Genomic DNA, 16089 nt, shown 5'->3' with positions numbered 1-16089 from the left:
CACCCGTCTTTTTGCCCGTGCCATTATATACCGCAAAGTTTGAATTCCTAGTTCTCTGGTAAAAGTGGAATCCGAGTTGATCACGACAGCATAGATAAGATTCAAAGTGTGGTGAAAATTACGAAAGTTTATCTTTTGAGTCTTTTCCTTGGTTGTCCTCGACCACATACACTCCGTCAGAAAGGCTCGCCGGAATAGGGAGTCCAACGCTTGAAACAGCACAGTCTTCCCTTTCCCCACGAACTTATCGGGCGGATACTTTTTCCCGAAGTATCGTATGGCGGCGAGTTTAAAGTCATCTGACTCGGCCTCCTGCTCCAGCTTCAAAAAATCTTCCTCCGATGCTACGGGAAGAAAGGAAGGTGGGAAAACAGGCAACCGAACGACGGACCGTTGGCCGATTCCTTGCAGTTGAATCTGCTCCCGGAGCTCCATAATATTTTGGGCCATGTGTTCCACTGCACGTGAGAGTTCATTGCATCGAGCGTTCAAAGTTACGATCAGTGCGCGTGTGGACTCAGACATGTCTGGAATCACAGCAGGCAGATCATCCATCGCTGAAATATAAAATATTCAATTAATTAAAGTATCTTATTAGCTCCCATCAATGCATGACACAGTTGATGTAGTACAGTCCCTTCTTAGCCCTATTCCGTCAATCTATTAATTATCTTCAATCGTATGTTTTAGATAGAAATGTGTGCAAATCATTTATTGTATACTCATTTTATTCATATACACAGGTCCACCGGGAAACTAAAGAAGCTGATGGTGAAATCTAAAACACAAGTTCTTAGAAAACTATCGTGGTGCTTGTTTTGACTTTGCCTATTGAAGCGTAGTATGGAACAAGATCTATTCATTAGGAGGTGCTTCTGAAAATATATTCCCAAATTTCTGTGGGTAGCTATCGACGCTTCGAATAGTAAAGACGACCTTGTTTTCGTGTCTTAATGTGACATCCGACAAAACGGGCTTCGAAAGATTTGATTCCAATAAGTTTTTTTTATAATAGGCTAAATTCACGTCAACGAACAATAATGTGGCCTGTGGGTTGAGGTGTACATTTTTGAAAGCCTATTTTTCCAACAATTAGTTGGGGTATTTGCTGTATAAGAATGCGCCATGCGGTATAACAATCAGTGACAATTATAGGCAACAAGAAATAGATCTTAGGATGAAAACACAAACAATCTTAATTTAATATACGGTTTTTAAAGCTTTTCATCTGATTTCTCATCCTTTTGGTTAATTTGTTTTTCGAGTCGCGTAAATTCCTTTTCCGTTATTTCATCCACATCGTCCGTTACTTGTTCGACGGATACCACGTCGGGAATGTAAAATTGAAGCATGTTCTGGACACCATTTTTCAGGGTCACAATCGAGCTGGGACACGAGGAGCACGAGCCCTGCATTTTAAGCTTCACTACACCGTCTTCAAAACCCATAAAAATAATGTCGCCTCCATCTTCTTGTACCGTCGGCCTGATGCGCGTGTCGAGTAGTTCCTTTATCATTTGTACGTTTTCATCATCTTCATCATTGATCTGTGTGCTGCTGGTGGGCTGTGCATCTTTCACCACAGGTAAACCGCTTGCAAAAAAGTCCATGATCACAGCGAATGCTTCCGGCTTGATAACGCGCCATTCTGCACCCTCTTGCTTAGATATTGTCACAAAGTCGCCCCCAAAGAACACCGAACGGACACCCTCAATTCGAAACAGAAGTTTGGCCAGCGGACTGCACTGAGCCGATGAAACTGTTGGAAAGTCCATTGTTTGACCAGCCTCAAGAACCGTAACACCAGGCAGAAATTTTAAACTATCTGGGTTCGGTGTGTCTTGAGTTTGTATAAACATGCATCGTTTCCACACGAACTGCAAGGGAGTTCGTTTCAACAGAGCAGCCTTTGCTACGTTGCAACTATGTTCATATCCGATCGGGTCAAATCCTGCAATGCAATGCCGCATCGTACTGAACCTGCAAATCAAACAGATTTTTTGATGTTTTTACATAACATTGACATGCCCGATAAATGCGCTGATATTTACCACCGCATTGATGCACTGTGCCGATGGCTTACCACACCTTTAATTGTGTTTCTCAGCATGATTATTTTCACAATCGTTCAACGATCGTAAAAGCAATTTGATCCAACGGATCTTTTGTAAGGTTTGCCGAGCTCAGAAGATTAATACAAATGTCTTTCTCCTGTGTTTTTTTGTTGCTTCCACTGTTCTTTTGCTTTCACGAACACAACCGTACGGCCGACCATCTGTCAATGCATGCCGCCAGGCAAAGCACTCGTTCCGATCTGATAAAAATACGAAAGTAAAGCTGAAAGCGCTTCCGTTAATCTTTGCTAACATATTTACATTCCATCCCTTCTTTTAAGCCCTCTTTTGAACATCTTTCCTTACTAACTTACGGCAACAAAAACTAAAATAAACACGATCATATAAAGTTACCGGCATTTTACCTATAACTCTTCGAAATTCCACACCAACTGGTAGAAAATTAACACAACTGGGACTTTCTGGACCACTTCCCGTAACTCTTTCGGGGAATTGTGTTTGCAGCTCAGGTTAAAACTAGCGTTATTCAATGTTGTTCACTGTTTAATTAGTTATCAATGCCCGATCTAGCAGCGTTGCCGTTCAGACGTTCGCTGACAGAAGCATTTTTGTAAACAATTCGTGAAAATCGTAAACGTCTGACGTTGACGTTTGGCGGGAATTTCGTTCTCCATCTCACTACCAAATTCTTCTCACTTTGGAGGGATATTCTCTCACTTCGAACAACCGAATTTTGAAATTGAAATTTGGAATTTTTGAAAAACAAGTCAAACTAATTTATCGTAATTTTGGATCGTACGGGTGTGGCCGTGGTTTGCCGTTGCAGCAATACACACTGAGCAGAAACAGTGGTGGTTGGTTGGTTGGTGGCCAGGGCCGGGGGCTAGTGTGCAGCATCCCTTGTAAAATCCATGCATTCAAGTCTGGGTTTGCCAACTTCGCCAACGGAACCCCGTCGACGTGCATAGTTAAGATGATGTCAGTCTGTGCTTGCGGAATCCTTGCTTGAATTGTGGTTTCTATTATGGAAAGGTAATGAGATATGATTGTTGTAGTTTTCTTTCCAGCGTCACAATAACGACTTACCTAAATCACGATTCCAGAAGGCCACTGTTTGGGGATACTTTGGAATGCCCGGAATTATTGGTCGCAAAGCCCTTAGAATTTGACGTCGCGGGCTGTCGTTTGCCGTCGTCGCCCTTCGTTTTTTTGCGTTTTTTGACGACATACTGTAGTGAGGTAAAATAATTACGACACCAAACCAAAACTCCCAAAGCACCACAAAATTATTTTTATATGCTAAAGCTTAAAGCCTGTTTCAACGACCTACGCATTCGCGCCTGGCATGCATAAAACGTATTTTACGACGCCCTTATACCTGCGTTGGTTCGAAGACATGATCAACTCTCCCACGGATTTTGCACCACAACTGTTTAACTTAACAACGGTTTCACGGTTCACAACGGTTTCACGGTTCAAAAACAACGACACTGTACGCTGAAAAAAGAGTATTTATCGACGAGCAACGGAACTTGTTCAAACTAGATAGATGCTTCAGTGTTGTTGTTGCGTCGAGTGTTGTTGTTGTGAATTTCAATTTCATCGTTTCGTCCATCGTTTATGTTTTCTTACAATTTATCAGTAACTAATAACCAATAAGTAAAGTATAATATCGAATATCAAATTAAAATCACCTATTTATTGCTCTAAATTCAAATTTACTTTATTTTATAAAATTTATTTATTAACGGATTATTATTTGTATTTTGAATAAGCAAGCGAAACCGCGAAGGCGAAGAGGCGAAACCGAGGCAATTGTCATTGCAATGTCAAATGTCAAAAACGCATGTACAAACTATTTCCTGTTTAAACTTGAAATCGTATCGTTGTGTGTTATACCTCGAGCCTAAGCTGCTGTGTACTATTTGCTGTATTCCGTACTATTTGCTGTATTATTGTCATATTTCTGTATTGTGTTGTCGCCGGTGTGTTGTTGGTGTTCGATTCGGTGTTCAGTTCATTGCGATCAGCGACTGCGAAGCCAGTAGTACCAGTAACTGTTGCGCTGGGCGTAAGGCGTAATCGGACAGGTAGGTCGTAGGTTCGCTTCAACACGTTCACAAACAGATTTGTGTTGTACTCCAATCGTCAAACGCGAACTCATATTTCACGTTTATCTCCTCCTCAGCACCTGCGTCGGAACGTTTGGGATCCTTTCTGAAGGCTGTGTACTATTTGTTGTATTTATTATCACCGTGTGTAGTTTGTAGTGCTGTGTTGTATTTAGTATCAGTATTTTATGAATATTTATCATGGATGCAAATGATGATCAACGAAAAGAGCATTATCGTTCGTATTATATTAAGAATAGGGAGAGAATTAGGCTTAAGCAAAAGGAGTTTTATCTCAAAAATAGGGAGAGAATTAGGCTTAAGCAAAAGGAACAGTATAGTACCCATAAAAAAGTTGCAAAGGAGTATTATCTCAAAAATAGAGAGAAAATTAGGAATAGGCTAAAACAGTATAGAGAACAGAATAGGGAGAAAATTAAGCTTCGACGAAAGCAGTATAGACAACGCATGAATGCTAAGAACAGGGAGAAATTGCGGCTTTCCCAGCGGATCAAACGGAAAGAAAAGCGGACCCTTAAGCGGATGCGGGCCAAGCAATCTCCGTACTCGAATGTATGTCATACATATTACTTAGAAGAATTGGAAACAAAGCCTAATGAATTTGTTAATTTTAGTTGAAAACTGGCCTGTGCCAATGTTTGTTGTATCGTTGTGTTGTTTGTACCGTGAGGAGTAAAATAGTAAAATGGAAACTGAAAGTGAAAAACAGAAGCGAACGTACGTAATTAAAAAAGAATACGTTACGTTCAAAGGGTTTTTGCTAACTTATGTTCGCTCAGGATTACCACAAAGAAGGTTAAAAGAAAAGATTAAAAGTCGCAGTCGCAGAGAACGAAAAGCTGCTGGAATCGACGAGCCCAAGCAAAGAACACAGGTAAGGTATATAATTGTTTTGTTTTGTAATATTCTATTATGAATTATTCTCTTTCTTAGGTTCGTGATCCGCGCGACGACGACGAAATAAGACTCGGAGTTGGCAAATTCTCCAGTTGGGAGAACGAAAGCAATGTGTAAATATTATTTTAAATTCTTTTCAATAATTATTATAATCTTGGACGAACAATTGTTTTTTTCCAGACCAAAAGTCCAGAACCAGAGAACCATCCACTCGATATCGAAGCGATGGACGTGCTTTTTGAAGACGAGCTGCATGAAAATGAAACCGCTCCAGCGACAGTAGATCAAAATGGTGTCGGATCAGGATTAGAAACGCATGACTCAGGTTGGGCTAGATACGAGGAACTCGAATTAATGATTGAGCAACTAAAAAAAAAACACGAAGAAGAAATTGCTGAACTAAAGTGTCAGATTAGCACACTTTCACAGAAATTGAAGCAGCAAGAATCGAATTCCAGACAGGTTCCTTTGAACATGCCGCAGCCGCAGGAACAGCAACTCCCATCTTTCACGTTGCCCGTGACAAACAAAGACGATTTGACTGAAATTAATAAGTTATCTGAGGAGGAAGTGAAACTTCAAATTCAGCTTCAGCTAGACATGAGTTTCTTGAACGATGATTTCGACAACGGCAAGAAGCTATAGTTTCTTATCTAGCATTTAAATTCTTCTCCGTCGATTTTTTGAGCAGCAAGTGTACGTGGGAACGCAGAAATGAGACAAAAAAATCCTTAAAGTATGAAGCTCCAAGAGTTCTAAAAGTATTGCGGTCAATTGTCAACTCTCACATTGAGTACAAAAACATGACAAAAACTGAGTTTGAAGTGTGCATGAGGAACATCGTAACGTATGCAGGCAAACAAAACTTAAACTTCGCAAACTGAAGTTCCTTAAACTTATATATGTATAAGTTACGTTACATAGTAACAATTGAAACCTATTGTTCCTACTTCCTACGATGAAATATATTAACTTGGAACGCAAATAAAAAAAACTATTATTGACCGGTACGGTTAGAAGAAGAAGAAGAAGAAGGTGTTCGCGCTTCACAAAAGGACAAAAGGCGCGGAAACGTTTTTTGGTGGAAGGACGTCACAAAATCATCTGAAGTGAGCCAGACGGTTGCATGTGTTCGTGACTTGACGGTGGGCTGCCGTAGGAGCAAAAGAGCAGGAAACTGTTGCGCTCTCTGCCTCGCAAACAGTGAGACCGAGCAACCTGCGTGAGAAATCGCGTCTCAGTATAGAAGCGAGAAGCGTGATTACAGTGAACATTCTTGCAAATGGTGGTGTTCCAACATGAAGAAAGGCGATCTTAAACACTGTTTCAGCAAACAATGAATCTCTCTTTCACAAAACTATAATCAGGCTATAATCACAATTTGGAACGAAGCTCATTTTGAAGGGTCTCCCGCAACCAACGAACAGCATTTGGACGACAAACAGGAACACCGCACATGCGTGCTTGAAGACGGTCACTACAAATGAATGGCTAGCAAGAGAAGAGCGCCAGTTACGGCAAAGTTCGTTCTCCGTTTCCGTGTGCGTGTGTGTTGCGTCTGGCGGACGAATGTAGATCGCGAAAGCCAGCCACGAGTGCAGCCCGACACACTGACAATTTATCGTTTGAACTCGGATTTGCTCTCTTGATTCGGCACGATTGATAACGTTTTCGGATCTCGTTGGCGGGCTCGCATTTACGCACACATCACGTTACGCGAGTCGATAGTCAAAGTTCATCATGGAAGAAGAAGATCGGTTGCTCTCACGATTCGTATTCGATTGGTGATTTTAGTGCAAATGCCATGGTAATGGTAGTGGTGGCCCAATCGAAACTCAGCGAGTGTGTGCGTGTGCTTGTCGCCGCAAGCGAGTGAGTAAGACAGAGAAAGCGAGAGCGGAGGGAGCGGGAGAGCACGGCAGTCATGAAGGAGTGTGAGTGAATGAAAATTTTCTTGCAGAAGAAAACGACACTTCGTCGCTGCGCCCGACTTCGTTGTAGCTGTTCCCTAATGGCGTGTCATTTGTTTCGCCTCGTCCGAACGGCGACGGCTGTGTGATAAAAGTGTGGTTGAAAAAACACAGCATCCCGAGCAAAAAATAACAACGCCGCGGGTACGCAACAGCCTCGGTTTGGTTGCCATTATTTCACGCACGCAATATCTCGCGCGGCCCGCCTGTGTGTGGCTTTTGCTAGTGTCTCCGAACGTGTGTGGCGTGGTGCGTACTTTTCACCGCGATAAGAGAAGCACAAAGTGAAGCACAAGCTAGCACACCGATCTGGTGTATCCGACACCAGCTAGCGGAGGAACGGACGGAAAGCGTTCCCATCGTGGCGCGCGGCTTGCACCGACAGATGCACCATTGACAGAAGCACAGTGACGGTGATTACGTTCCGGATGTTACTTTGGCGGATTGAGATCGTTCCGGCCTGCGCGTAGGCCAGCGGTCGAGACGGACACGCGGAAGCCAGCTCTATCGGTGGACTGGCGTTTGGGTTCGTGGATCGACACTCTGTATCGACGGCCGCAAGCGGCGCTTGGCACCCGATTGTCCACGCTGCCGGAGAGTTCGGGGAACACGACACGACAAATACCGGGAAAGCCAAGCAGCAGCAGCAGTGTATACCAGCGGAAAGCCGAATTTGTGTGTTGAGTAATACCGCGCGCGCTTTCGCTCGGCCGTGTCCGTCCTCTTCGTAGCGCGAAGTTGGTCGGTCGGTCGGGTTTCCCGTCGCCACCCTCCCTGCCCTGTCCGTGACAGCAAAACAACTTCTCGCAGAGCAACAGCAGTATACCGCGTGACCACCTTTCTCTCCTCCGAACACACGGCGGAGCGTTGTGCTTCAGATCGAGGGTCGCGTGAATAGGTTCCCTTTCTCTACGCTACGCACACACGCAGGCGCGGGCCTAGGCGCCTCGGGGGACCGTCGACAGGAAGCAAGCAAGGTGCAGCAGCGCGGGAGCGGGGGCACACAGTAAGCCTCTGAGCCAGGGACGGCGGAAGGATTTCGGTTGAAAGTATCGCCCGTCCCGTCAGAGCAAGGCTACATAATCGGCTGAATTCAACGATATTCTCCGCTCGCGTCGCCGCCGCGATTTGTGGCGACGAAAACATTCGCAGTACCAACAATAACAGCAGCAACAGCTCGTGAACAAAAGGCTTCGCGGAAGCAGGCTCACTCTAGGTTTTCAATGGATACAGATATTCCGGAACTTTCGGACGAAGCCGAGGAACAACACGTCAAGCTCGAGAACGGAGACGAGGTAAGATTGCGCACCTTACAGCTACCCCGAACCACTGGGCACGGGAATCTGGCGCATTACAGCTATAGTTGAATGTGTTTTTCATATTCCACACTCTGCGCGCACAATTTTTCACCAGGCCATAGCGCCAAAGCGCCTACAAAAGAGAGCGTCTGTTTGGCATGCAAATGGCCCCCGTGCGCCCGTCGCTTCACGAAGATGTGTCAAGATGTGATGTGCCTTGTGAAAAGTAATCAAACTACTCGGTGGTGGTCGCACTTGGTTCTCGCTCTGGGTAAACCGTCCAGCAATAGAACGCTTCTAAACTTGCCAAAACGGTTGACGAATGATGGCCAAGTGTGTGCTAACTGGATCCACAAGCCCCGCTATCGAGTCGAACAGTACCGAGGAATGGCTGGGCGAAAAAAAAACCGACGGACCATGCCGTCCGATCGGCGATCGATCGGTTACGGAGACGAATATCGGTCAATCTCGGCCGAAGCAAAACGAAAGGCGTACGAACGCGTGTCATTACGGTGCCCGACCGGAGACGGAATTGCACAATGCACGCACACAGGCACACGTAGAAACACTCGCTAGTTGGTTCGTTGGAATGTTGTCCGCAAAGCACTGTCGATGTGTGTGGATATGCCGACGTCGCGATCGTCGTCGTGCGGGGTGCGTCGTTTGTTCGCGATATTGTTGCGGTGTGTGTGTGTTGTGTTGCTAAAGGACTCTGGCGTTGACAAACTCGGTTTCTCGGTTTGCCGTGAACTGGAACAATTTCGTAGAAAATATGAACATGCCCATTCATGCGACATCCGGCCGACGAACTAGGTGGGCATTGGAAGTCCCATGGTTGTGATGTTGCGGGAAAGCCAAGACAAAGGAACAATTCCTGAAATCTATTTGACGTTGTCGTCGCTTTGGGAGTTCTAGCAGGCGGTGTGTGGATAATCTACCTATATTTCACGCGCCCATATAATTGCTAGTAGGTTCGTCGAAAAATAATCGTTTCTTCGTGGCTTTGGTCCTTTTCCGAAGAACCATCATTTGTTGTGGCTTGGCCCATTGTTTGGGGTTGTCGATGATGAAGAGAACGTAAAATAAAAACTGTTCGTTTGGAAACGGTGCGCATGCATTGAAATGCTGTTTGGAACGCTGCACACATGCGTGCGCGAATCCACTCCAACGAACTCAGTGACCAAGAAGTTTGCACAGAGAGAGACGCTACAACTGTACATGTCATTCCTTAGGTTGCCGGCCTTGGGGGTCGGTTTAATTATGCGAGTTTTGATTGTTTATTAATTACTGAACCAAGTACCAGGTCTTCCCATAATCAGTAAAATATTATTTGACGAATCTTATCATTGCACTGTTTGATTCCTCATTTTCCCGCGCATTCATAGCCTTGGAGATCCGTCGTTGGTCTTTGGGAATGAAGGCCGCGATTAACAGCTCTGCTCTGGATTGACGAAGTTCTTGGCTGAAGGGTTGTTATCCGTTCTCGTACTCCAGTTCGTTTTCTTCACTTTTTTTACGTCTTTGGCTTCCCCCTCTCTGCTGCCACTTCGTCGTTTGGCGCCGATGGCGACCCCGCTTCGGGAATGGTCGTGTGAACGCGGTCGGGCGGATTTCGGAGTTTGCCGGCGCGTGGCACGTTCGGTCAGCGACGTTGGGTTTGTTTACGTTTTTGCTCGCCTTCGTACATGCGTTGGATGCTTTTCCTTCTTCCCTGTTTCCCAGGCCGATTCCTGCGGCGGCCGGTTTCGCTGAATGATGCCCAATTTCACTCTAAACACTACGAGCCGCAGAATGGATTGGAGGCTGTTGTCCCTGGAACGGTCGGCTTTTCTCTCCGTACGTACTGACCGGCAACGGATGGTGGTTAGACGCTGCAATGTCCGCTCGGCCATCGGTCGATAGTGAGCATAGTAAAGTGCACTTCGTATCTACCTCATGCGTTCGTTCGGAATATTTATCTTGCACGCGGTTCGCTTCCCTCCAACTGCCCGCTCACACAGCCTACTGCTGTCACTGTTCCAGAGAGCAACCTTTTTCGAAGAGTAGTAGTTCGGGATAATGCACCGGTTACGCCGTCTTTACAGTATTTTGCACTAAAAGGCACAAAGTCCGCCGCCGGGGAAAAAATCAACAGTTGAAGCAGGCCGATTACTAACAGCGTCTTAGTGGCGATAGCGAGTAAAAGGTCATTTCACGAGCACGAAAGTGGGACAAACACGAACAGTGCATGGGGCTGTCTGTCGGTTTGTGAGTCTATTTTCGAACCGATTGATTTGCAAAATGGATTTCGAAGAACCACCACCGAATGAGATTAGTTTTTCTCACGGAGTAGAAATTGGCAATGTCTAGGTTCCGCGACATTAGTTCAATTACTTTCTACCACTTAATGAGTTCCATGAAGAACGTCGATAACAGAGTGGTGGGCGTTACAAACAATCGTACCTTTAAAAAATAAGATTTATAATTTAATAAATTTTAAACATGAATGCCGTAGAATAGCTATGCACCGATAATCAACTCATGGTTTTCAAATATGTGTTTTCCTTTTTTTAATGCTATTTTACATAACACACAATGCAGTTAAAGCCATTCAATTGCAAGGCACAAGTAGACGGTAACATTACTCGAGATATGTGCCTTAATATGAGTGTGGAAAACATCGATTTTTTACACGGCAATTTTATCTGGTGAATGAGACTTTGTTGTTTTAAAATGAGCTATAATTTAACACAACATTGACGCAGTGTGAGCATAAACTTTCTGTTAACATTTGAACTACGATTTCAGGTAACCCTCCCTCCAAGAACACGCCTAGTGACTACAACCGACGTGCAGCAAGGCAACACAGTAGTGCAAGTGCCTGTATCCTTACCAGTCGGTACACTGATCGGTGGCGCAACTTTCAACGTGCTCACTTCGGACCAGATACAGCACTTCAAACCAATGATCTGTGTCGACAACAACGGTTTCGTCTCGAGCAGCACAGTCGTCGGTGATCTGGGGGGCGAACTGAAGCCAACACATATCGTTATCCAGCAGCAGAGCGCCGACCAGGTAAATCAGACCGTGCAAGACGACCAACAGCAGCTAGTTGACGGCCAATCGCAGAACCAATCGCAGGGATCACAATCCTCGCAGGAGTACCGCGTAGAGAATAACAGCGCACTTGCGAATCACCTGGCAAACGTGGAGATACTACAAGTCCGATGCAAAACAACCACCGGCGAGCTGTACAAAAGCCGGCTCGGTTCCGGTGGGCGAGGAAAGTGCATCAAACATAAAGACGGCTGGTACACCCCGAGCGAGTTCGAGAATATCTGTGGCCGTGGTTCTAGCAAGGACTGGAAGCGATCGATACGGTACGGAGGTCGCAGTTTGCAGACCCTGATTGACGAAGGCATCCTCACGCCCCACGCCACCAGCTGCACATGTTCCGCCTGTTGCGATGACGAATCCGGAGAGAGTGAGTGATTTCTTTTAACTTCATGTGTCTTTCTGTAAAGCAGCTGGTCGTATATTCCATCGTTCGTATTTTTTAGCCGCCACGGGACCAGTACGATTGTTTACACCTTACAAGCGTCGGCGAAGAAACCAGATTGAACCGGAGCCACCACAGCTGGAGAAGAAGAAGCGTATCATAGTAAACAGTAGTAATAGCGCGAGCACGACGTCGGGGTCGAACGCTGGAGTGGCAACCAATGCTGGTGGTGCGTCAAACAATAGTGCCATCGTGCACTCCAACAATGCTGGCTCCATTATTAACAGCAGTAATGGCAATACGGCAACTACAACCGTCACCAGCGTGGTAAATAACTCCGCCGTTGCCCATCATCATCAGCAGCAACATCATCACCAGTCACAGCAGCAACAAGTCGTTCAGGCCGCTCAAGTACATGCCGCCACAAGACAACTTCATCAGGCGACGGCTACGATAAACGCAACGCCGATTATTACGAATAATACGAGCACCACCACGACCACTACTACCGTGAAGGTTGTCCAGCAACAACAGGAGCAGCAGCAACAGCAGGATCTGCAGAATGATCTCGCCATCGCAACCAAAGAAGAACCATGGCAAGCGTTAACGGAAGGCATTGAAAGTGCGACCGAGTACGTCGATCAAACGGCTCAGTGTACGTATTCTTAATCGTGACAGAGATACGATGTTTTGAATTTAAAAAGTTTAATAGGCATTCAGCATGGTTTTAAACGATTGAGATCCTTTAAATCACTGTTTGAATTAAAAAGAGTTTTGAGGGCTGTAAAATTCCTTCAAATGAAGCTCCTGATCCTCCTGTAAGATAATTTTTAATCATTTTCTATTGCTTTGCAGTACTGGCCGATGCGAGCGTTCCGTTCGAGAAGATGAAAACACTATGCACGCAGATGGCGAAACTATCGCAGGAGTTGAGAAAGTGTATTGGCGAGGCACAGGAATTCCACAACCGCCAGATCGATTGTATGCAGCGTGAACGGGACGCAGCAATACTGACCGTGTCGCAGCTCGAGCAAGAGCAGAACATAAATAGCAATTGCATACCTCCGGGATCGATTCATGCGAACAAAAAGGTAAGTTAATATGGTCTGTCTTGCAACTCTTGAAGCTACAGTTCCTTTTGTTACTTTTACCTTCCGCCCTCTGCTCTGCAAACAGTGCGCCAACTGCAACCGCGAAGCGCTGGCCGAATGTTCTCTATGCCGAAGAACGCCCTACTGCTCAACATTCTGCCAGCGCAAGGACTGGATCACCCATCAGAACGAGTGTGTACGTAGCACCCAGGAGCCCACGCACCAAATCATGCTGATAGTGGACGAGACGCAATAGCCTTTAATGTTCTAATCGAGCCCATCCTGTGCCGGGAAAAGCTGGTTGCATTCGTGGAGCACGACGCAATCGATTGGGGTTCGATGACAGGCAAGCGACGCTTAAATTCCTGATCTATATTTCACCTACCGCCACGGATTATTCTGCTAGCGTTCTCAGGTTGAAGTGTAATAGATTTTTCACGCAAGACTTCAACGTTGACCGCACTCTACCGTGAGGCAATTCGTTGTTGATGGCTTGTTCACTTTTTCGTTAGTTGCAATTTACCTGCGAAGTGTTTCTCTGCTGTTTGTTTTAAATTTTTTGGATTCTTTTTATACGTTTTTCCAAACGACGCCGCCGATGGTCCGGTAGAATTGCATGGCGTGACGAATTAACGTAAACGATATTGTGTATATGAGGAGTTAAATGAGGGATTAAGACTTACATTACTTCCAGGTGGAAAGGGGAAAGGGGACGTGAGAGTGGGCGATAACTTAACTGCTAACTCACGAAAGCAGTAGATGTACTTCAGTCCTAAGCTGTACATCCGATACCCATTTTCCGAAGGAAGGGTTCCCGGTGTAAATAATGCAATTACGGCGGATAATATATTATTATACTATTACGATGATCATTAATAATATTATTCTATTATTTGTTATTTTAGATAAATTGATATCAATCGAACGGTTGTTTATTTAAGTAGCAGAGAATGTACTTTTTTTGTTGTTTCTCACATCGCGCTATGTACAATAGGTAAACATATTTTTACGACTATCTCATATTTCAATCTGGACTCACTGATGGAGAGTATAGTTGAGAGATATCGGATGAAACTTCGATGCGTAGAAACATCTAAGCGAACGGAGAAAGCATTCATTCGGCAATCGTTAAGATGAGTCTTTTCTAATTCTAAGGACACTAAATAGCAACGGAAGAGGATTCTTCCGTTTCTATACGAACTGGAATCGCTAAAGGCAGTTTTAAATTTTTGCAATATATTTTTATTTTTTTGTAACCGGTGTATTCATAAGAATTTGGGCTTAACTACGCCAACCGATTTGTCTTACGACAAACGGAAGGAACAGAGGAACCTAAGTGAAACAGAAGCATCGCTTTATCGACCGTCTGCTAGTTGTGCAAACTTTAACAAAAGTTTTTAAACCGGCGTATTTCCCTCGTTTTTTTTTTTACTGTGGATAACTGAAATCTCTGTGGCGTGAGATAAACATACAAAACAGAAAGACTGTACGGTAGGGCTCGATGGGGTGCGAATTAGTGGAAAGTATCAAGCGATAGAGATGAAATCACAGACAAATTGTTAGTTTACAGAAAGATTATGTATGCGTTTGAAGAAAATTATGGATAAAATAGCAGTTGAAATAATTATTTTGTTTGTTTTGTTTGTTTTCTTGTTCATACATTTCCATTTGAATCGTTTATTAATACAGTTCAAAGTGCAGTTCCAAAAAACGAAAATTCTGTCTCGAAAAGTGACGATATTGCGTTAACGAATACTTAAATAAATAATATCTTTTCAAATTCAAGTTCTACCTAACCAAATATCTTGATAGTACATATTCCTTTAAGTTATACTATGCTCACTGAACATTCACTTTTCAACCGACGGATTAAATGCTTTTTCGCAGCAGTGTTCGACCGTGTCACTCCCTGTATTTTCTTTATGTTGCGCCAATGGTTTTGTTTTTATTTCTTCACTTAACTCGACACGCAAAAGGTCCTGCTTTTTATTTCTGTCTACCTTTTCTTTGACATTATTTGTTAGTTTTTCATGAAATTTGAGTTCATAACTTTTCCTCTTTGCTTTTTGTATGTTTGTATTAAAAATAGACAGATTTAAAGTAACACCTATCAATTGAAACATGCAGCAATGTAAAGTTATGTAAAGATTGGAAATATTTCATGTGGACTGGGAATACGCTAATTAAGAAGTAATCGACAAAATCGTAAAGCATTTCAGAGGTCCGCCATCTTACAGAAGTAACTCTTTTCCGTTTCGAGTATGTACTAAATTCGATTTGTAATCATAAATCTCATGCATCTAGCACAAGAATTAGAGTATCGTTAGAAGATAAAGCATCTTTGTACTGTAAAATATCAATTTTTCTCTACACCGTTTAATGAATGTAACTTGGATGTACACGGCCATCAAATGCTTTACTTTCTATGTAGGAAGCTAGGAGAGTCACTCTATAATTGATAGGTGTTGAGAGAAATTTTGTATAAGAATTAAAATGGAAGAATCGCATTAAATTTGCGCGTATCAAAAACGAACCAATGATAAGATAAGCGAACGATAGAAAATTTTAAATGTGGTACATTTTTTGTTTGGAGTTTCACGGTCAATAAAGGTATAGTTTCTCACTTCCTCCGCAGCATTCAAATTGATTGAATGTTGAAGAATTGCATGAGATCGGTTTGAATAAGCATTCTAGTTTAGATGGTTGTACTTATACGTACACGAAAACACCTAGAGCCTCGATATGTTAAGTAAGGAAATTTTATACAATGAATGGTTCACGGCGGAGCAAACCAGTTTTATTCCGAAACAAATCAGCCATGATTTCAAGAATATATCGTACTAGATGTGGATTGTAGTAACGTTAAACCCAAAAGAAACATTATAGATAAATACAGGAACTGGATTGTCACTTATGCTATGTAAAAATGAAAGAAAATTAAATTCAATAATACCAAATACAATGATCTACACATAATTAAGATTTTTTATAGACTTTTTCATCATTCTACTTTTTCTTTAATACCAGAGGAATTTTGAATCATTCATCGTATCATCGTATTAATGCATATTATGTGCTGTATTAAGATATTAAAGAAGTGCTTCCAAGTGCTTTGTAACATGAAGTACTTTTACTATCCATCAGTATG

The 16089-nt window shown here is 43.6% G+C and overlaps 2 protein-coding genes across 4 annotated transcripts; one reads left to right on the top strand and one right to left on the bottom strand.

Annotated features, from left to right (window-relative positions):
- Positions 1-704: 704 nt before the first annotated feature.
- Positions 705-2223, bottom strand: LOC128278083 (NFU1 iron-sulfur cluster scaffold homolog, mitochondrial-like). Of its 3 annotated transcripts, none has more exons than XM_053016736.1 (2): positions 2084-2223; positions 705-1980 (listed from the first exon to the last, which is right to left on the bottom strand). In XM_053016736.1, exon 2 carries the CDS (start codon positions 1968-1970, stop codon positions 1215-1217), a length of 756 nt encoding a protein of 251 aa, XP_052872696.1. In that variant the 5' UTR covers positions 1971-1980; positions 2084-2223; the 3' UTR covers positions 705-1214. The 3 variants fall into 3 exon arrangements, with proteins under 3 accessions (XP_052872696.1, XP_052872695.1, XP_052872697.1); XM_053016735.1 differs by having other exon boundaries at positions 2052-2179; XM_053016737.1 differs by having other exon boundaries at positions 2089-2167.
- A 5989-nt stretch (positions 2224-8212) lies between these two features.
- On the top strand, positions 8213-14932 carry LOC128277692 (deformed epidermal autoregulatory factor 1). The gene is made up of 5 exons (XM_053016191.1): positions 8213-8369; positions 11160-11835; positions 11912-12505; positions 12706-12941; positions 13027-14932. Exons 1-5 carry the CDS (start codon positions 8298-8300, stop codon positions 13195-13197), a joined length of 1749 nt encoding a protein of 582 aa, XP_052872151.1. The 5' UTR covers positions 8213-8297; the 3' UTR covers positions 13198-14932.
- Positions 14933-16089: the final 1157 nt, after the last annotated feature.

This window comes from Anopheles cruzii, chromosome 2 (assembly GCF_943734635.1).
Source record: "Anopheles cruzii chromosome 2, idAnoCruzAS_RS32_06, whole genome shotgun sequence".
Taxonomy (NCBI): Eukaryota; Metazoa; Arthropoda; class Insecta; order Diptera; family Culicidae; genus Anopheles; species Anopheles cruzii.
This window is presented reverse-complemented; position numbering and strand designations above follow the sequence as displayed.